Genomic DNA, 22,485 nt, shown 5'->3' with positions numbered 1-22,485 from the left:
CATGTGCCAAAAGAACATTCCCCACACCATTACACCACCAGCTCCACCAGCCTGGATTGTTCACACTCGACAGGTTGGTATCTATGGATCTCTGGAGTCCCTCATCAGAAATCCAGACCCATCAGACCAGGCTACACTTCTCCAGTCTTCAGCTGTGTGTCCAGTTTGGGGAGCCTGTTCTGAGCCACTGCAGCCTCAGCTTTCTGTTCTTGGCTGAACTCAATAGCTCGGTAGCTAGGTATCCTCCTCAAGGTTGGAGGTGGTGGTGGTGGTGGTGTTCATTCTGAGATTTAGCTTATCTGCTCTGCATAATTGTACAGAGTGGTTATCTGAGCTACTGTAGCCTTTCTGTCAGCTCCATCCAGTGTGGTCATTCTACACTGACCCCTCTCATTAACTAGCTGTTTCTGTCAACTAGCAGAACTGCTGCTCACACTTTTCTGAGGAAGCTATAGAGTTTGGACAGGTTCTGGACTTTCATCAATTTCAGATCATACTAAAAATATCCTCTTCTACCTACACTTAACACCGGTGTGGGGCAACCGGTCTCTTCACTGGCTTCCTGTAGCTGCTGCCCGCATCAGATTCAAAACCCTGACGATGGCCTACAAAGCCAAGACTGGACCAGCCAGCCCCTCCGTACTTAATGGAGATGGTCAAAAGCCAATCTGCACCAAGAGCCCTTCCAGCTTCATGACCCGCCATCCTTTAAGATCCACGGAAGACGAGCGTCCAGACTTTTTTCTGTCCTGCACCGAAGTGGTGGAACGAACTTCCCCTGGGTGTCCGAACAGCAGAGTCCAACGCTCACTGTCCTCAAACCCAGACTGAAGATCCCCCTCCTCTTCTGAAAGGACTTGGACGAATAGCAGAGTACTATGGTCACCTTATTGACTTATGCGTAGTAATGTCTAAAGCTTAGAGGTATCTTTGAATATCTTTGATGGGTTAAACATCTGCATCCTGTGTTGCAACAAATCAGCAAGATTAAAGAGGATCAGGTGCACTAGGGTTCGACACTCCAGGGACTCAACAATCACTCTATTTTTAGTGTCTGTGCTGGAATGAACCGGTTGGACATCTGGTTGTGGTCATGAGAAGCTTTCCCACCTGCAGCATGCGGCCTTTAGCAGACATGAATAGATCGTTTATGGGGTATCAGGCTCCTCTTCAGATGTCTGGCTCTGAACTCACTGAAGGGAGTCAGGGAGTGGCGGGAGTCTTTCCGCACTCAAGGCCAGAGCTTCTAATAGTGTTTGTCCGTGACAGCAGTTGAACTTGCTGGGGTCTTCTGAGGACATGTCCTCACGTATCCTCAGAAAACCCCATTTACTAGCAGGAGCACTGTGCAGTTCTGTAGTCTCCATCTCTGCTCCTCCTCTCACCCTGTTCATTCTTCAGTGCTCCGGACCCCACAGGACTGACCACCACAGAGCAGACTGTAGTATTTTTTGGGTGGGGGGTCTACATTCTCAGCACTGCAGTGATACTGACTGACATGGTGGTGGTGGCGAGTGTGTGTGTTAGTAGTGTGTGTTGTAGTGCTGGTGGTACAAGTAGTGGATCCGACGCAGCAGTGCTGCTGGAGTGCTTAAACACTCCAGCATTTCACTAGTCCTTCATCATTACCCACAGGACGCCGACGCTGCTGCCCACAGAACGCTGTTGGCTGGATATGTCTGGTTGGTGGACTATTCTCAATCCAGGAGTTACGCTGAGGTGTTTAAACACTCCAGCAGCACTGCTGTGTCTGATCCACTCGTACCAGCTCAACACACACTAACACAGCACCGCTACATCAGTGACCCACCACCCAAATACTACAGTCTGCTCTGTGGTGGTCAGTCCTGTGGGGTCCTAAACATTGAAGAATGAACAAGGTGAAAGGAGAAGGCTAATAACAGAGTCTGCAGAGAAGCAGATGGAGACAGTCTGGAACACTGGAACTACACAGTGCTCCTGTATGGTCAGTGGAGCTGATATAATGGACAGGGGTGGTCATAATATTCTGATCTCAACCAGTGCGAGCTGAAACCTGAGCATGGGTCTTGCAGAAAGCTGCAACCTCTCCTGTCTGGTCATGGTTTCAACATGCTTACCTTCAGTACATATCACTGAGATTCCCAGTCCGCCAAAGCCTCAGCTGACAGTGTGTTTATTAGTCTCTCGGCTCGCCATCTTGCTCGTACAGCTCGTGGCTGTGCAGACTGCTTGTTTCGGCCTATGGGAAGGCGGAGGAGGGCGAACGCAGGGTGACGAAACGGAATCTGCAGGACTAACGCTGTTGTATCAACGCATGTTGACTGATGCCACCACATGCGCTCTGTGTTTGGCATCATATTGTGGAATCTTTGTCCTTGAATGGCAGGTGTGTGGGGAGTGCATGCAGTTATAATCATAAAAGCAAGATGCCAGCCAAACAGGCTCATTCAACATGGCTTCTGCCAAGATGCCATCTGTGGGAGCCAGAAGAGCTTTTTATTATATCAGGAATATCCAGTACAGGAATGCAGATAGGTTACTAAGGCCTGCAGGAGGGGTTCCGCTGCGCTGCCAACTCTCATGTATTGGCTCCAATCTCCTGCTCTCACTCCACATTTGCCATTTCTGATGCATTTTACTGACTCCACTTACTTATTTCTCTTAAATCTGCATCTCTCCGTGTCTATGCAGCAATTTTATTCCAGGTATTTCATCAATCAGAGCTGAGTTCGCTGAATCTGCAGACTATGAAAGGCATAAAGTCCCAACAGCAATGTGAAAGACTAGTGGAGAGCCGGCCGAGACATGAGAGCTGTGATTGGCCGTCAAGGTTATTATTTCAGCATAGTGATTCTGAATGCTCTCAAAGTTCAGATTTTAGCACTGTGTTTAAATCTGAATAATAACTTCGTTACATTATAATTATTATAATCATTTATTTGCATTATTTGAGCAGCTGGTTTTGACTAGTTTTCATTTCTGCTAATAAATAAATTCTCTAAATATCAATATTTATATATGTAATATTTGGGGGAAATGATGTCCATGGTTTATGAAATATAACAGCCTATAAACACTAAAACCAGAGACACTGATCATGTAGGGTGGTCTCTTATATATAGACTTATATATGGACTTATACGTCCAAATATTTGTGGACACCCCTTCTACATTTACATTTACAGCATTTAGCAGGTGCTCTTATCCAGAGCAACTTACAAAAGTGCTTTGAAGAACCTCAGCTAGTTTGAAGACTCTACTAAACACAAGTCAATATGGAGACCATAATACTCTTCTCTTCGCCTGAGTCCTCTCAGAAGAGGAGGGTCTTCAGTCTGGGTTTGAGGACAGTGAGTGTTGGACTCTGCTGTTCGGACACCCAGGGGAAGTTCGTTCCACCACTTCGGTGCAGGACAGTAAAAAGTCTGGACGCTCGTCTTCCGTGGATCTTAAAGGATGGCGGGTCGAGCCGAGCCGTACTTGAAGCTGGAAGGGCTCTCGGTGCAGATCGGCTTTTGACCATCGCCATCAGGTACGGTGGAGCTGGCTGGTCCAGTCTTGGCTTTGTAGACCAGAGTCAGGGGTTTGAATCCCTTCTTATGAATGCATTCATACGTCATTAAGTTGCACCCATTGCTGACATAGATGTGCAAAAGCACACACACAGCTTGTCTAGTTCCTGTGAATAAGTATTGCCAATAGAATAGGACTCTCTGCAGCAGAAAAACATGGATCTATCAGCACTATGCCTGATGCCAGGTGTGGGCTCAAGGGGTATAAGGCTAATGTTCAGACTTCCAGCCCAAATCTTCTTTTTGGCACATCCAGAAATTGCATCCAGATTGATTTATGATAGTCTGAGCAGCCAAAACCCACAAGAAATCAGATTAATGCAGGTGGTTTAAAATGTGATTATGATCAGATTTGTACAGATGCGTCTCGGTCTGGAAGGTGGAAGGTGGAAGGTCCAGGCTGTTGGTGACAGGGTTGTGGGTTCGATACCCGGGCTCGGCAAGCTGCCACTGTTGGGCCTTTGAGCAAGGCCCTTCTTCACCCTCTCTTTGCTCTCTGGATGCTGGAGTTGGCTGCCCACCACTCTGTGTGTGTATGTGTGTGATCACTGCTCCTAGTAATGTTCATTACCACAGATGGGTGAAATGTGGAGAGCAGTGGAACGGTGTTCTCTGGAATGATGGTGCTACACATTCAATGCTTTTGGGAGGTGGAGTGGTGATCATCACTCAAAATCCTGACCTTACGAACCTTACGACCTTACAATCAAATCCTCACAGTAATGGTCCAAAGTCTAGTGGAAAAGGAAAAGGGCTTTGTGAGTGTGAAGGGGAGCAAACCTGTGTTCCTAGGATTCCCTGACCCCTAATCTCTCAGGACTCCTCATTACCATAATGCATTAAAGCATTCCATTTACTCCAACAGCTGGTCACCCACCCCCCCACCCGTCCCCTTTTTCAGCAGAACTGTGATTCCAAGCACAAGGCCAAACATCACAGAGTGTTTGAACAACCAAAAATTTGAGCACTCTACAGTGACCAGGTCAAAGGTCTGATCTCAGTTAAAACAAACACTGATAAATGTCTTCCAATTTCCAAGTACATTTGAAAGGAGATCAGTTTTACATATTATTTTTTACGTTTATTTATTTACGTTAATGACGTTTAAAGCATTTCCTCTTTTTTTCCACCACAGTTTAATATTTAAAGTGACTGTTTTTGGCAGCAATTTTACGGACAAACTTCATTCACCTCTAGCGCCCCCCAAAGAAGAAAAATCAAAGCTGAGCAGCTCAGTTCAGAAGCGCTACAGTGATACTGAGCACAATGCAAGCAATAAAAAAGGGATACTTATGTGATTTAATATCATTTATCAACTGGAAATAAATCGTTAAAATTGATGTTAAAAATGTAAAAATTGGGTTTTTAGAGTCTCTTGAGTCTTTTTGAGTCTAAAAGCCCAAATCCCATTACAAGTCAACGTCACTGACTGAACTTTTTTGATTCTATCAAGTTGAGTCATGAGTCATCAAATTTGTCTCACTCGAGTCAGTGTATATATATATATATATATATATATATATATATATATATATATACAAATTTGTGATATATATATATATATATATATATGGGCAGTGGTGGTTAGAGCTCCGGGCTATAGATGGGCCCTTGAGCAAGGCCCTTATCCCACTCTGCTCCCTGGGCGCTGGAGTTGGCTGCCGACCCCGCTCTGGGTGTGTGTTTGTGTGTGTGCTCACTGCCCCTAGTTCACTAGTGTCACTTTTGTAAGTTGCTCTGGATAAGAGCGTCTGCTAAATGCCTTAAATGTAAATGTAAATTTAACAGATTCGAAAACAAGTCATGTGACTTGAGTCCACACTGCTGGATTATATATTACAAGAACTTCTTTTAAAGCGATCAGATATAACATTAACACCACCTGCCTAATATCGAGCTGGACCTCCTGGACTCCACAAGCCCTCTGAAAGTGCCCATAAGTCCTTTAGGTGCCTCCATGAGCATCAATGAGACTTGCCATAAGACTTTTGGTAGGTGCTGACCACTGCATACCAGGATCACCCCACAAGACAACCTGCCTGATGTTCTGGAGATGTTCTAATGACCCAGTCGTCTATCTAGAACATCACAGATTGGCCAAAGTGTCAAAATGTCTCAGATTCTTACACTTGTCAATTTTTCCTGCTTCATCACCTTCATCATCACCTTCAAGACCTGACTGTTCTTCACTCGCTGCCACTGGATCCAGACCCTCAGTGATATTCACTTTAGCGGCTTTAATGTTATGGCTGATTGGTGTATTTCAATAGAGCAAGAAAAGAGCTGAACTGGATTCTGTGGGTGTTTTTGATCTGATGATAATGATGATGATGATGATGTCCAGGTCTGAACGTTCGGCCTTAGCTTTTTTTTTTTGAGTGTGTCCTCAAAGCACCTGCATTTGAGTGGAGCTTATCGCCTCTAGAGGTCTGAGCCGCTCACAATGTGTTACTGTCCTCCGTGTGGTCCCATTAACACAGTTCTGCAGGAGGGCTAAAAAATGTGTTCTTTCTCAGTCGTTTCCTTTCTCCCGTCTATCTGTCCTCCCTCCTGCCATCTCCCAGTTGTAAGACATGAAAACAATGTAGAGTATTCCAAGGACAGACCTGGTCTATGCGTAGATAAAACGCAGGTTTCCCAGGCTGTCCAGAACAACAGTCACTCTCCTCCTCGCAGCGCACTCCGATTGGACATACTGACGGAAGAGCATCTCTAAGTAGCAGTTCTGCCTCCTTCTGCGTGGGACCAGGGCAGAGTACGGGCCTTCTTCTTACACGCCGCTGCCTCACGGTCGCCTTGATAAGCTTAAGAATCAGTTTACTACCTGGCAGACATGTCCCTGCTGCTGGTTATGTCAGTTATGCTGATTGGCTGTCCCCTCAGGAGGGCATTCGTCCTCCAACCAGAGGAACCGGCAGTTGCTCAGCCCTTTCCTGCCATCAGGACCAGCAGGTGAGTATGACCTCTTTACCTATGGAGGAGCAGGTGACCACACACATTCTGTACTCTGCTGGAAAAGCTTTGAATTAGACGTTGGAACATTGCTGTAAGGAGGATTTGATTGCATTCTGTCCCATTAGAGCACAGTAGAGAGGTCCGAGATGGGTGTGAAGAATCTTTAGAGGTTGATGGAAAGGTTCTTTACCAACTTAAAGGTTCTTCAAGCTTACATCTGGTTTACAACTATGGTTCTTCTATGAAATCACTCTAGGAACTTTTGTAGGACCTTCATTTTTCAAAGGAAAGGTGTTGGATGGAGCTCCATTACTGTAGAGATGCTTCACAGTGCAGGGCACAGTCACCTAAGGCTCCTGTACAACTGCCCTACAGTTGGCCAATTGACTGCCTGGTCGCCTGGCCAATGCTTTTCTATGGATATTTGTCCAGAAATGTCCACTAGGTGTATGGTGGGGAGCCTTTGTGATATGATTTGTATCTCAATGTATCTACAAAATGGTCATGGTACAAGGAAAAATGTTGAATATATAGTATTTCTATTAATGTTAATGATTTTATAGTATATGTTTACCTAATAAGCTTTAATTCCATGTATATTTGGAGACAGTCTGTGGTCAAGAAATGATCACACAGTTCCTGAAGAGACAGGTTTTACAAGAGACAGGCTGACCTGCATGCTAGCATTTTCCAACGTTTCCAAAGGCCATAAGGTCTTCTGGTACGGCATTTTGAGCATTTGACTAACTTGGAGGCCAGCAATTTGTCTAAGATGCTTACTGGGAGCACTTCTTTATTAGGTGTCATATTAAGACATATTTTTATATGATGTATTAATAACTTATTAAATGTTGAAATGTTTCAGATTTTAGCCATTCAGAGAGGTTTTATGCAATATTTTAAGGTTTGTAAAAGCATAAACATGTTCAATTATAAATAATGGCAATGTATTATTAATATCAATAGACTAAATATTTTATACAAATTTGTACATATATATCTTTGCACACATACTCCTTTGAACATCTATTTGTTCACTATTTTAAATATATAACATTTAATATATAACATTTAAAATATAAAATTTATCATTTACTAGTTGAAAACTATGACATTTTGTTGTAATATACTACTATATATTTTATGGCTGACCTACATGCAAGCATCTTCCAGCATTTAAAGGTCATAAGGTCTTCTGGTACGGCATTTTGAGCATTAGAATAACTTGGAGGCCAGTAATTTGTCTAAGATGCTTACTGGGGAGCACTTCATCTGATCCATAATTTACAAAAGTATGTGAAAAGCATTTTAATATTATTTTTCAATGTTTTTAATATTAATAAGGTGTTGCAGAGACCATGCAAATGTAGGAAATTAGGTGTCATATTAAGAAATATTCTTATATTATGTATTAATAACTTATCAATGTTGTAAACTATATCAACTTCTAGCCATAAAAATGTTTTATGCAATATTTTAAGGTTTGTGAGAGCATAAACATGTTCAATTATAAATAATGTCAATAGACTAAATATTTTATACAAATTTGTACATACATATCTTTGCATATATACTCCTTTAAACATTTCCATTTGTTCACTATTTTATGCATGTTAAATTTATAACATTTAATATATAACATTTATCATTTACTAGTTGAGAACTATGATGTTTTGTAGTAATATACTACTATATAGTTTATGGCTGACCTGCATGCAAGCATCTTCCAGCATTTAAAGGTCATAAGGTCTTCTGGTACGGCATTTTGAGCATTTGACTAACGTGGTGGCCAGTAATTTGTCTGAGGTGCTTACTGGGGAGCACTTCATCTGATCCATAATTTATAAAAGCATGTGAAAAGCTTATTGCATGCTGTTCTTTTCTGGAATGAGTGATACTATCAATCTGCTCACTGAGACAGATCTCACCAATTCCTTTCAAGCTTGGCATGGGCCTCCAGCCTAACCTTGCTCAGACTCCATCATCAGTTCAAGCTGAGATTGTGTATTTTTAAAGTAGCTATGGGCCAGAAAATAGGCCGACACTCCCCGATATCTCCAGGTCTTACTGTAGTTATAGAATAATTTCCAGAAATGACTGGTTAAGACTTTCATTTTTATTCCTAATAAATCAGAATACAAGGTTGAAAAGGTTAAAGCTGACGTGCATGTGAGTATTTTCCCTCTGCATGTGTTTTTACAGTGGTAATGATGTGCATAGACGTTATCATACAATATGAATGCCTCAGCTGTGGTCAATTTCATGCCACACCATTAAGTGGAGCCAGTATATAAACCCCTCCGCACACTTCCCGACTGTACGGTATGCTAACCTGGCCAACGCTTTGTGTTTACAGATGCCGGGCCGAGTCCCTGCAGAGTATCCGAAAGGTCATACTGGGCTCCTTAAACCTGCAGGCCGAGCCTCATGTGTCTGTTCCTGGAATAACTCGGATGCGAGAAGTGTGGAAAGGCACCTTCAAAACCACCAGCCAGTCTGAACCCACACAGCCGAACGACGCTGGTAAATATCTCAGAGAGGATGGAAATGTTTCCAGGTCTTCTCAGTCTGAAGTCTCAACTGAAGCTGTTTTAATGGTCTGGATCCATCAAGCACAGCTTGGCTCCATTACAAGCACATTACGTTATATTAAGACCTATATTTGGAATTAGTTGTCATATTAAAGATTGTTGTTATCGAATTTTGTAAAAACTTAAAACAAATATTGATTCACATTATATTTATTTATTTCTTTTTCAAGGTTTGTAAACACAAAAAAGGTATAAAATGAAAAATAATGTTCAGTTCAGAACAAATGAAGGTCTAAAGTAAACTGTCTCATGATTTTATCCCCATGTTTTCAATGCGAGACATTCTGAATGTTAATTTTATTATTTTTATATATATTTTTATTATTGAACCTCAGTATCTCTCAGTATCAGTTCATAAGATACACTGTAGCTAATAATTTACTTCAATACAAAGTACATTTCTAGCAAATATTAGTGAGAAATATGAACTTTTTATGTAGCCTTAAATATAAATAAAGTTTAAATAAATGTTATTTAATAAACTTTGTTTTTTAATTTACATAGAACACATAAGGCAGTTTCCAACTATCCAATTTTGAACTGAACTCAACAGTAAGTTTACAATGTAGGCCATAATCTATTCACTCATCTATATTCAGTACTTTTTCTTTAATATTCTTATATTACGTATTAATAACTTATTCAATGTTGAAATGTTGTAAACTATGTCAAATTTTAGCCATCAGAGATGTTTTATGCAATATTTTAAGGTTTGTGAGAGCATAAACATGTTCAATTATGAATAATGTCAATAGACTACATATTTTATACAAATTTGTGCATATGTAAGTATTTGAATGTCTCTATTAGATTACTATTTTTCATCTGTGAGACATTCTGGATGTTAAATATATTTATAATAATATTTATAATAACATCATTCTACTAGTTAAAACCTATGATGTTCTGTAGTACTATAATATTAATATCACACTTCTATTAATGTATCTGCAGCTAAACCTTTGTTTTTATTACTGAAAACTGTGATTCCCAAATGAATGGTAGTATATGATATATTACCCTATTAAGACGTTCCTCATTACTTTCCCTACAGAGAACAGAACATCCTCTGGGGTTCCCTTCCCAGGAAATTCAACGGTCCTCCAGTGCTGCAAGCTTGCCTCTCAGATTTTCATGAAAGGTGAGTGTGTATGAACCATAACTGCCTTTTTATTATCGCCAATCATGCAAAAGTCATGTGTGATCAAATGTAAGCTGAATACGAGAGTGCAGTTGTCTGATGGAGTGGTTCGCCTCTCTCTACATGTGTCAGATCTAGGCTGGGACAAATGGATCATCTACCCAGAGAGTTTTACCTACGTCCAGTGCAGTGGGTGTGACCCCCAGGCGGATCCCAGCATCCTCCACTGCAGGGAAGACAGCCTGCCCTCCTCACAGGTCAGTCCAGCCTAAAGACATCTGACAGTTATTTATATTGTATCACAATTTCATGGTAAATGAGCTAATAGAAATGCTCCAAAATGACTCTCCACTCTACATGGGTACTTTTGGGTAAAGTTGGCCTATTTAACAGATTTGTATAATTTTACTTTTACTACGTAACTAAGTCAAATATCATCACTGTCACGCAAGAACATTGTATCTCCATTTCTGCTGTTTTTACTTTTTGGCATAATGTGAATATGGCAGTTGTTCTTTATATATATATAATGCAAACATTACAGCAAATATAAACAAAATACAATAAAATAATATATGTATATATGTAATATATGTATATATACACAAATAAATCAAGTCAAATTTATTAGTATAGCTTTTTACAACTGTTGTTGTCACAAAGCAGCTTTACATGATTAGTAATTAGTAATAGACACACATAAAATCAATAAAATAAAAATAATACATTTACAAATTATTATAATTAATTCAATTATTATTATTAATTACAAATAATAATATCACACTGAGCTAAGCTCAGGAGTTTTTCACAGAGCTGCTATCAGTGCTTTGTCTGAACGGGTGTTCCAGTGTTCGGACGCAAGCTTTAGTTTACAAGGCCACGAGTGCACACTTAAAAACAAAGGAGCTTCAAACGAAGCTGAAGTACTGGATGGAGCTCCTCCACCACCATCATTCCAGAGAACACAGCTCTTCCACTGCTCCACAGCTCCTCAATGCTGGGGGGCTTTATACCCCTCTACTAGCCCACGCCTGGCATTATTAGGCAGCATGGTGCCGATAGGTTTAGTCTACAGGAACTAGGCACTAGGTGTGTAATTTTGCACTTCTGTGTCAGCAGTGGGTGAAACCTAAAATAGCTGAATGCATTTATTAGAAGGGGTGTCCAAAAACTTTTGGACAATGTGTGTTTCAGCATTGATCCTCCCACCAACCTTAACGTAATATTTGTCGAAGAACTCGGTGACACTGCAGAGTAAATAAACCGCGGTAGCCATTGACCTCTGTCTGTTTGGGATAGCGTCCAACCCAGTGATGTCCTCAGCAGGCTAACTTAAGCCTCTCTCTAATCCTCTCCTTCAGGGGCCGTGCTGTGAGCCCACTACCCACGACGCTGTGCCCTTCCTCTACCTGGACGAAACAAGCAGCATCGTCATCGCCTCTGTCCCCTTGACCCGCGAGTGTGGCTGTGGGCCCGGGAGTGCCGGCCAGGCCCCTACACTGTGAGAGGACTTGACCTTGGTTCTGAGTACCTCCCCCTCCCCTACCTCTTAGATCTGTCACTGACCTGTAGAACACTGGCGATCTGTTAGCCTGGACATCGTAAACCCAATCACCTTCACCCTGTAATCACTGCTTGCTGCTGCTGGGGGGTCTATGGTGAGCACTGTAAATATCAACCATTTAGCAGGACTTTTAGAGATGGAGAAGAACCAAGAAGAACAAAACTAAGCAGATGTTTCATTTCAATGCTCCTGAACATAAAAGTGCCAAAAGAGGTTCTTTGTACAAATTGATTAAAGAGCCATTACCATTGGATTGTCTAGAGGACATTTCTGCAATGTAAAGCTTCTAGGAAGTTCTAGGAGTCCTTAAGCTGGTAGAGAACCATTTTAAAGTTTCAAGACCCTCCATATACAACCTTACGGTTCTAGAACATGATCTTCAACTGGTCTAAAGATCCTCCACATAATGTCAATGTTCTAGGAAGAGCCATTAAACTGGAAGAGAATCTCTCCGTAAAGTTTAAAGACCCTTCACATAATGTCAATGTTCTACGAAGAGCCTCCACACAACGTTACGGTTCTAGAACGTGCTCTTCAACTGGTATAGAACTTCAGAATCTAAAGACCTCCACGTAATGTAAAGTTTCTATGAAGAACCCTTAAATTAGAACAGAACTGTTTTAGACTTTAAAGATCCTCCACATAATGTTAGTGTTCTAGGAAGAGCCACTAAGCTGGAAGAGAATCTCTCCGTAAAGTTTACAGACCCTACACATAATGTACGTTCCTATTATGTAAAAGATTCTAGGACCCCTTAAACTGATTTAGACCTGTTTTAGAGTTTAGGAACCCTCCACAAAATAAAAAACGTTCTAAGTAAAGTTTACAGACCCTATACATAATGTAACGTTTCAAGTAGGAACCCTTAAACTACACCTTTAAACTGGTATAGATTCAGTTTAAAATTAAAGACCGTTCCTAGAGTTTTAAGTTTAAGGAGTTTAAGGACCCATATAATGTAAAATGGTTCTAGGAGGAACCATGAAGCTGGTAGAGAATCTCTCTGTAAAGTTTACAGACCCTACACATAATGTACATTTCCTAGGATGACCCCTTAAACTGGTATCGGACCCTTGTGTAGATATATACTCATACAGATCCTGTTATAGACCTTTTTAGACCCTCCACACAATGCTGAGGTTCTAGAAATAGCCCTTAAATTGTTGACATCCTACAAAGAAACCTCTGCAATGCCAACACGAACCCCTTTTTTGCGACCCTTGTTTCAAGGACGGGGAGCTTTTAACAGAAACGCTCTGCAGAAGTTTGCACCGAGGCTAAATCAAAGATCACACCCTCCCCCTCTCCATCACTGAACACTTTTACTACGTGAGTGTTTTACAGCTCCATAGCTGGAAGGGAATTAGACAACAGCCACAGAGTGTTCCTTGCAAAAATGTGAGCACCGCAGCAGCTCAGCACTGCCAGACTTTTCCCAGGCTGGGCCTCTTCAGCTTTCGAACAAACAGCACAAAAGCCTACCGCACCTCTCCGGGTAGTGTGTGGCTTTTTCCAACCTGATTTGCTGACAGCGTCCGACACCCCCTTTTCCCGCCCAATGGGAGAAAAAAAACACAGCAGTTTTTTTGGTTCAGACGTTTTGTTCTTCTCAGAATAGTTTGCACATTTTGGATACTTAGTACAGTAGCGGATTATCAGAAGGCCGTTCCTGCTCCACTGTGCAGCTCCAGCTGTTTACACTGGTTCAGTCTTCAGTCTTCTCAAATCTACTAAATCATGTTCATCTGCTGGGATCCTCCCCCACCCTTTGTGTAATTATCATGTTTACTTTGCTAGAACTTCCTCTACTCAGTTTTTTGTAGTCTGATTCCCTCCTTTCTGATTCGCTGAATGGCTTTACGGTTTACCCTTAAATGGGAATTAAATTCCACTGATGTTTTAGAATCTCTGCAGAATTCCTACATTGTAAACAGATCCGTTCAGTGAAACACTGCTTTAGGGCTGAAGAAACCCAGTACCCAGTCAGAACTGCTCACAGTGGTGGTGAATGAAACCTCTAAAAAAGCCCCTCACAGAAAGTTCTTCACCTAATGGTGATGAAGACACTGGCTGATGCCTGAGACACTGTTCTACCAGAGTTCCACCATTAATTCATGGTCTACCATTAATACATGCAGGGTGTTGTGAGGCAAAATAGTGCCCAATATTTTTATATATTTATGATTTATTATAAATTCCACAATTTCGCCATTAAATTACATTTAATACAAAGCTCAGAAGACACATGTAGGTTCACTGGAGGGTTCGCATAGTAAATAAAATGGCTATATCTGTGTTGTAGTTATGGTGAAGCCTCATTCCATTCACCACCACTGTAAAGAAATCCAAATCGGTACAGAATGAATGACTGTTTACATCTTAACCACTGAATTATGCAGAATTTAAAGAAAACAATTATGTAACTACTCTTCAATGTCCCAAAATATTTATCTTATTTTATTTCATATTGCACACAGAAGTGTAAAACTGCCTTATTAAACATTTCTTTCACTTATTTTGTTATAGATCAGATGTGTGTATCAGAATAACCTAATCATTAAATAAAAGCTTGCTAAAATTATTTTTTGTGAGTCCTCCTCCCTTCAGTTCATCTTTAGTAAGGGAAAATCTGCTCAACCTATATTTAGGTCAGGTGAGTATATTGGTATATAAGTATATACGTTCATTTAAGGTCCATTTCTTACCCTTAAGAAGCTCTTGGGTTGCTTTAGTTGTATGTTCTTGGTCATCCTCCATCTGTACTGTGAATGCTGGCATGTCAGTTGTCTAGCACTTGACTAAATCTGAGCAGAAGGTAGAGCTTTACACACGTCAGAATCCTTCCTGCTACCTCCACCCATCAACAGAACATCATCAAAAAACCCAGCCACTGGCAGCCATACAGGCTCATAGCATAACAGTGCCTCCGCCATGTTTGACAGATGATGTGGTATATAGAAACTGGATCCAGATCTGTTCAGGCTGTTCAGGACATTTCCAATCCAAGCTCTGAGTTCTTCTGGTGTCGTCTGGTTTTATATTCATGAAGGCGTCTCTTGATTGTAGCTTGCTCCAGAGTGTTTCTGACTGAACTAGATGTTGTTTAGCGGATTCTTTCATCTACTTTAGCTATCTTCTGTGGTTTTCCAGGTTTCAGGTGTTGCTAAGCACTCTAGAGCATTCCTTCTTTTTTTTTTTTTTTTAAATATACAACATTGATAATTTGGCCTTTCCTAAAGTTTCTGCTCTCTCTAATAGGTTTGTTTTGGTTTTTTAGGTCTGATGGCGGCCTCCGTTACTTGCATTATGACATGTCACTAAATTTGTCTCCTAAATTTGTCATGAAAAATGAGGCACATGGCCATGAAAATCAGGCGATTGTCCAACAACTTTTGAGTGTGTGAAAATGGAGGAACTGTGAAACCCCTTAGTTAAACCCCTTAACTTAAAGCTGAAGGTCTGTGATTGCTTCAATTCAAACCCATTACGGTTGGGAACACAGGCAAAATGACCAAAATTGTGTTGCTGTCCAAATATTTATGGACAGTAAATTTAAAAAGGAGAGAAATCAGACAGCTGACTGTAAGTTCACTAAACCTGCAGAGCTGGCAAACCTTCTGACTGGGTGCATTTCATTGCAAAGCCTTCTCAGGTTGCCAGAGAGCTAATTCTGGGAGCTGCTTGGCACACTTGCATAGAGGTGTCAAGCTCAATGGGCACTCTCTCGCTCTCTCTCTCTCGATCCCTGTTTTTCTCCTGCTATCCTGCCAGATTTTGTGCTGCTAAAGAAATGGATTGAGGCGAGTTGAGTGGACATCCAAGCAGAGTGAGTTAAAGACAGGAGGGGGAGCAGAGAAGTGAAGGAGAAGAAGAAGCCATACTCCACGAACACAGAGAGAGAGGTCCAGCTCTGGGACAGAATGGCGTATGTCCGGTTGTTTTGGCTGCGGTGGGGAACTCTGTGTTCTCTGCTTGCTTTCCTGTTTGCTACAGACAGTTTGTGGGATTGCACTGAGAAGGACAGCCTGACAGAGGTTCCAGTGGACGTAGAAATGCCGTCTGAATGCACGCTGGGCTGCACCGCACTGACCTACAGGAGCATTTTGCAGTCGCAGGAAAAAACAACCGTCCGCTTCAAGGACTCATACACTGGTGAGTTACAGCATACACACCCCTTTTTAGGACTAGATTAGAACTATACAAATTATATACAATTGTATAAAAACATTGGGAATCACACTGCCAAACATTTTGCCACATTTTTTTTAAGTTAACAAATTAAGTAGTTATTTAAAGTAGTAATTAACTAAAGTTAAGTCTACAAATTAAAATTTCTTTCAATTCTCAGAGAAAGTGGTACTGGTAAGTTCTGACTTTTAGGATTTAAGACATTTAGTTCACATTTGAAGTAATATTTCATATAAATGTGGTAAATGATCAATTTCTTTTCTTATTTGACTAAAATAAAAGTTTGCAAAGTTAAAAGTAGTAAAGGTAAAATATACACTGCAAGTTTTATTTCATTAAATAAATGAAACATTCATATTTATTGGAATCAAATATAAGCTGCTGAATTGCAAGTTTCCATATAAAATTAGTTTGAATTTCAAATATTAGCTAAATAGCAAATATTTACATATTTAAGTTCCATGTTAAGCAATTATTACTTAAAACACCAATCAAAGCTTTTGACCCTAAAGTAAAGAATGTATAATGCAATTAATAGTTTATGTAGGGTACAGTAAATAGACTAGTAGACTTGCAATGTGAATTTTATATAAATAAAAAAAACAATAATTATAAACAGGTTAAAGTTTGTAATGTAGGCACAAGTTTGCTACCCAAGGTATAAACAGTATACTAAGGTAAACTGCATTCACGTCCCCAAGAGAAATGTGTATTAGTAGCTTTTTTTTTTATTTCGAACTATTAAATAAAAAGGTTTTAAGGGTCAGTAAACAATTAAAAGTACTGAGAATGTATCTTTAGGTACCACACTAATGGAAAAGTCTGTACTCTGACACTCACGATACATATATGATTTTTCTGCGTTCCAGATCATTAAACTGGATTAGTCAAACCAGGGGACTGGACTTGTTGCTAGATGCCTCAACTGTAGGTTGCAGTGAGGTCATTCTGCACTAGTACATTAAGGGGCCTGGCAGGTCATGTGATGGATTTCTATGAAAGAAAAATTCAATAAAATTTATGCAACAACACAAAATATCAGAATTCAAAGATTTAAGTTTAAAGATTAAAGTTTACCTTTAATTAGTTTCAAGAGAACTTGAAATATTGTAAACATTACAATGGCTCCAAAGTTTGGATATATTAGACAGCAAGTGAACAGTCAGTTCTTGAAAGTGATGAAAGTTTTGAAGCAGGAAAATGAGCAAGCATAAGAGTCTGAGATACTTTCACAAGAACCAAATTGTGATGTTCTAGACGACCATGTCAGAACATCTCCAAAACATCAGGCAGGTCTTGTGTTATGTGTTTTGGTATGCAGTGGTCTGAACCTACAAAAGATCCTTCGAGGAATTACAACTGACGGGGTCATGGACGCCTTATGTGCACCATATATACCTCATCCAAGTACATTAATAGAGGAGCACCCAGTGCTGACACAGCTGTTCACTCACAGCTTGTATAATCTGGGACACTCTGGATGAGACCCTAAGCTCACAGTGTCCAATGCTAGTGTGGGCTAGATGAGTGAGTATAAAGCCCCAGAACTAGGATGGAGCGCTGTCCAATACATTTGAGATGAGCTGGATGAGTGGCAGAGCTGATCAACCAACATCAGAACCTGACCTCACTGATGTTCAACATCTAGTGTATGAAGAGTGTGATGTTTCCATTACTTGTTAGCTACATCAGACTATGGTGATGTTCTCTAATGTCGCTGTTGTGTTTGTGCAGAAGAACCTAAGGAGTATTGCTGGTCCACAAAGATAAAGTGCAGTGTTGGGCAGCAGCTGCAGAGCGCATTCGTCGTCCTTCCTGTGGATCTACCAGTGGAGAACAGGGACACCTTCAGACTTCAGATCAGCTCGGCAGAAACTGCTGAGGAAACACTGAACCAGCACACCAGGCACTCTGTCCTGCCCTCGGACTGTGGTCTTCGCTTCGAGGTCACGGAGCACCTCGCCAGGAAACGGGGCCAGCTGGCCCTGTGTGTAAGAATCCTCCCGCAGGAACACAGCATCATGGGAAGAGCTTTGAGATGTCCACCATTCCTGGTCACAACCTGGAAGCAGTGGGACCTGGGAGAAGGGTGAAGGAGGCAGTGAAGGAAACCTCAGTACAGTTAGGTGAATGTTTGTCGCTGTAGGTCAGGGGTGTCCAAGCTTATCCACACTCTAAAAAACGATGTGTTAGTTACCAACACATTTTGTGTCGTATTGTGTGAAATGTGCATTAAAATGAGTGAGAGAGGGTGACACAAGTGTCCAACACATCATAGGTTAAACCATTGACGAATCCCAGTGTAGACTGCTGGTTCTGTCCATGGCAAGCTGATTATCCTCAAGTCTGAAATTCAGCCTGTTGATTTTGCCATGAGTGAGGTTCGGAAGGGTTTTGTGCAAATAAAGTAAATAAGCTTGTCCTTCTCCTCTAGGTTTGCCCTTTGGCTGTGTTCACACAGCAGGTAAAAAGTGAGATCAGATCAGAGTCAGAGTCAGATCAGAATTCTGATCTTTTGCATTAATCCAACTCAACATTCATCATAAATGCATGCTGAAGAGAAGAGAAAATGAGCAACAGCAGTGGGGTGGTTTTTAGTGGTGGGATGGTGAGGTAACAGACCTCGTAAATACTAGATATCATATTAAAGAGCTAAAATATTAATACATCTAATGTAAATATTAAATATGAAAATGAAGAACATATTAAATATGTATTTATTATAGATTTATATACACATTTAATGAAATTGTTCAGTTAGTTCAGAAAGATAAATTGTTCAGACAAATGTTGGATATAGGCAACTTTACCTTCTGTGTGAACACAGCCTTTGAGAAAAGCTTGTTGTATAATAACAATAATGAATATAGTCATAAAAAAGTACAATTATAAAAAGTACAATAATTCATCCTTGTTGTGAACTGACATAAATAATAATACATTTAAATATTCCCTCACAAGTTAATTTTATCCTGAGGCAAACCATTCTGAGGTAAACTAGTCTGAGGTAAATTATTATGAGGCAAACTACCCAGAAGTAAAACTATCCTGAGGTTAAACTATCCTGATCCTGAGGTAAAATTATCCAGGTTAAATATTCTGAGGTAAACTATACTGAGGTAAACTATTTTCTGGTAAACCTATTCTGAGAGAAACTATACTGAGGTAAACTATTCGGAGGTAAGCTATTCTGAGGTAAAACTATCCTGAGGTAAACTATTTCCTGGTAAACCTATTCTGAGGTAAAACTATCCTGAGGTAAACTATTTTCTGATAAACCTATTCTGAGAGAAACTATCCTGAGGTAAACTATTCAGAGGTAAACTATTCTGAGATAAAACCTATTCTGAGAGAAACTATTGTGAGGTAAAACTATACTGAGGTAAAACTATTCTGAGGTTCAACTTTACTGAGGTAAACTATACTGAGGTAACCTTTTTTTGGTAAACCTATTCTAAGAGAAACTATTCTGAGGTAAAACTATCCTGAGGTAAACTATTTTGAGGTAAACCTATCCTGAGAGAAACTATTTTGAGGTAAAATATACTGAGGTAAACTATCCTGATGTAAACTATTCTTAGGAAAAACTATACTGAGGTAAAGTATCCCAATATAATCTACCCCAAGGTAAACTATTCTGAGATACAACTATACTGAGGTAAAACTATCCTAAAGTAAGCTATCCTGAGGTAAAACTATCCTGAGATAAACTATCCTGAGGTAAACTACCCTGAGGTAAACTACCCTGAGGTAAACTATTCTGAGGTACAACTATCCTGAGGTAAACTATTCTGAGGTAAACTATTCTGAGGTACACTATCCTGAGGTAAAACTATCCTGAGGTAAACTATTCTGAGGTAAACTATTCTGAGGTACACTATCCTGAGGTACACTATCCTGAGGTAAAACTATCCTGAGGTAAACTATCCTGAGGTAAACTACCCTGAGGTAAACTATTCTGAGGTAAAACTATCCTGAGGTAAACTATTTTGAGGTAAACCTATCCTGAGAGAAACTATTTTGAGGTAAAATATACTGAGGTAAACTATCCTGATGTAAACTATTCTTAGGAAAAACTATACTGAGGTAAAGTATCCCAATATAATCTACCCCAAGGTAAACTATTCTGAGATACAACTATACTGAGGTAAAACTATCCTGAAGTAAGCTATCCTGAGGTAAAACTATCCTGAGATAAACTATCCTGAGGTAAACTACCCTGAGGTAAACTACCCTGAGGTAAACTATTCTGAGGTACAACTATCCTGAGGTAAACTATTCTGAGGTAAACTATTCTGAGGTACACTATCCTGAGGTAAAACTATCCTGAGGTAAACTATTCTGAGGTAAACTATTCTGAGGTACACTATCCTGAGGTACACTATCCTGAGGTAAAACTATCCTGAGGTAAACTATCCTGAGGTAAACTACCCTGAGGTAAACTACCCTGAGGTAAACTATTCTGAGGTACAACTATCCTGAGGTAAACTATTCTGAGGTAAACTATTCTGAGGTACACTATCCTGAGGTAAAACTATCCTGAGGTACACTATCCTGAGGTACACTATCCTGAGCTAAAACTATCCTGAGGTACACTATCCTGAGCTAAAACTATCCTGAGGTACACTATTCTGAGGTAAACTATTCTGAGGTACACTATCCTGAGCTAAAACTATCCTGAGGTACACTATCCTGAGGTACACTATCCTGAGCTAAAACTATCCTGAGGTACACTATCCTGAGCTAAAACTATCCTGAGGTACACTATCCTGAGGTATACTATCCTGAGGTACACTAACCTGAGCTAAAACTATCCTGAGCTAAAACTATCCTGAGGTAAAACTACCCAGAAATAAAACTATTCTGAGGTTAAACTCTCCTGAGGTAAAACTTCACTGGCTAGAAAGCTCATTTAATAGCTATATTAGCTAGCACACCTAAGCAATGGCAAAAAGAAAGGACTGAGTAGTTAAACACAAAGCAAATCCTGCAACATATGGAGAGATAGCACTAGTTAACTAGTAAAATTGGTCATTTTGTCTCAAGAGTGTGGGTGAAGTTGTCAGCTGAACTGGCCGTGCTAAAAACTACAGGCTGGAGTGCTAACACTAGCATGAAGCCACACTGTTGAAAGCGCTAGCCCAAGATTCTTGACTTGAAATTGTGTGATTTACAGAATTGCACACATTTTTAACAACATAAAATTTGCTTAAGTTAAATAAAGGTTAACTTACAATTACAATGTTGAATTTTGTTGAAATTTGTAATGGTGTGAACAATCTCCCTGTGCATCAGCAGATTATCTAAAATAATGAAATGAGGGTTTCGCTGCCTACAAAAAATATAGTATTTATATATATATATATATATATGTGCCAAACAGATTTAGACGTAAAAGGTAAAAGAGGCTATGTCCATAATCCAAGTTCGTAGTCGCAAAACAAGCCAGGGTCAATACCAGAACACAAAGCAGAGTAAACATCACAGGCAGAATGTCCAAAGGGCAAACACATGGTCAAAAAACAATAGCTAACGGTCATACACGAGAAGCAGAGAACAGGACAGTAGGTCTCCAAATCCAGATTCAATACTTTACACAGATCTAGTCTAAAACCCAGGCTTAAATGCTACTCTGTAGTGATTACTACAACACAGATGATGCAGGTTATAACACAGGTGACTGGGAACGTGGATGGATGTCTGGAGTCAGGTGATCATAAATAGATTTAATCAATATAAAATATCATTAAAATTCATAATACATTATAAAATTACTCATTCAAATTTCCACACATGTGAAATAATAGAATTTGTCTTAGGTCTTTGAGCATATTAAGGTGCATTTAGGCCAAACGCAATGTGTATCTCTGACACAGGTTGTGTAGTTACAACACATCATTGTGTTAATATTTTGATGGAGATAACTCACTAACGCACTGATTTGAGAGTGTATATAAGCTGCATAGATTTGTACTGCCTTTTGTAAAGCTTCGTAAGTAGAGACTTGCAGTAATTTTGATACGTTTTTGAAATTGAACCATTGTTTTTTAGTGGATTCTAAACTAAAGCACTATATTTTATACTTTGATCATCTTTTACATTTTGTTCGGTTACATATTGTTTTGCCTTTGATTAAACCTTGTCATGAATAGTAGTTAATGAGAAAGGTTATGCATGTATAGCTATGTATAGCTACAAAGTGTTTATTATTACATTTATAGGCTGTTATGAAGCGTGGCTAGCCTATTTGTAGCCATTGTTTGTACTTTTATAGCCTGTTCTTTTGTCTTTACTAAACTTTCATTAAAAAAGGTATCTTAAGTCAGTTTAATGCTCTTAATGGTTTGTATCCTTGTCATATTTCGTGTTCCTCAGTGTCCGGGATCTACCGTCAACACGTCTGCCCACCTCTTCAGTAGTAGAGGAGTGGGGAAACTGTGGAGAATGCTTGCTTGGTTGTGTTAGCTAATTCTACTACAGACGAGAGGG

General features: G+C 40.0%; 1 protein-coding gene across 1 annotated transcript; it reads left to right on the top strand.

Annotated features, from left to right (window-relative positions):
- Nucleotides 1-6,387: 6,387 nt before the first annotated feature.
- Nucleotides 6,388-11,749, top strand: LOC140539714 (bone morphogenetic protein 7-like). The gene is made up of 5 exons (XM_072662474.1): nt 6,388-6,506; nt 8,866-9,032; nt 10,155-10,241; nt 10,374-10,498; nt 11,606-11,749. Exons 1-5 carry the CDS (start codon nt 6,388-6,390, stop codon nt 11,747-11,749), a joined length of 642 nt encoding a protein of 213 aa, XP_072518575.1.
- Nucleotides 11,750-22,485: the final 10,736 nt, after the last annotated feature.

Source organism: Salminus brasiliensis, chromosome 18, assembly GCF_030463535.1.
Source record: "Salminus brasiliensis chromosome 18, fSalBra1.hap2, whole genome shotgun sequence".
Classification (NCBI taxonomy): Eukaryota; Metazoa; Chordata; class Actinopteri; order Characiformes; family Bryconidae; genus Salminus; species Salminus brasiliensis.
This window is presented reverse-complemented; position numbering and strand designations above follow the sequence as displayed.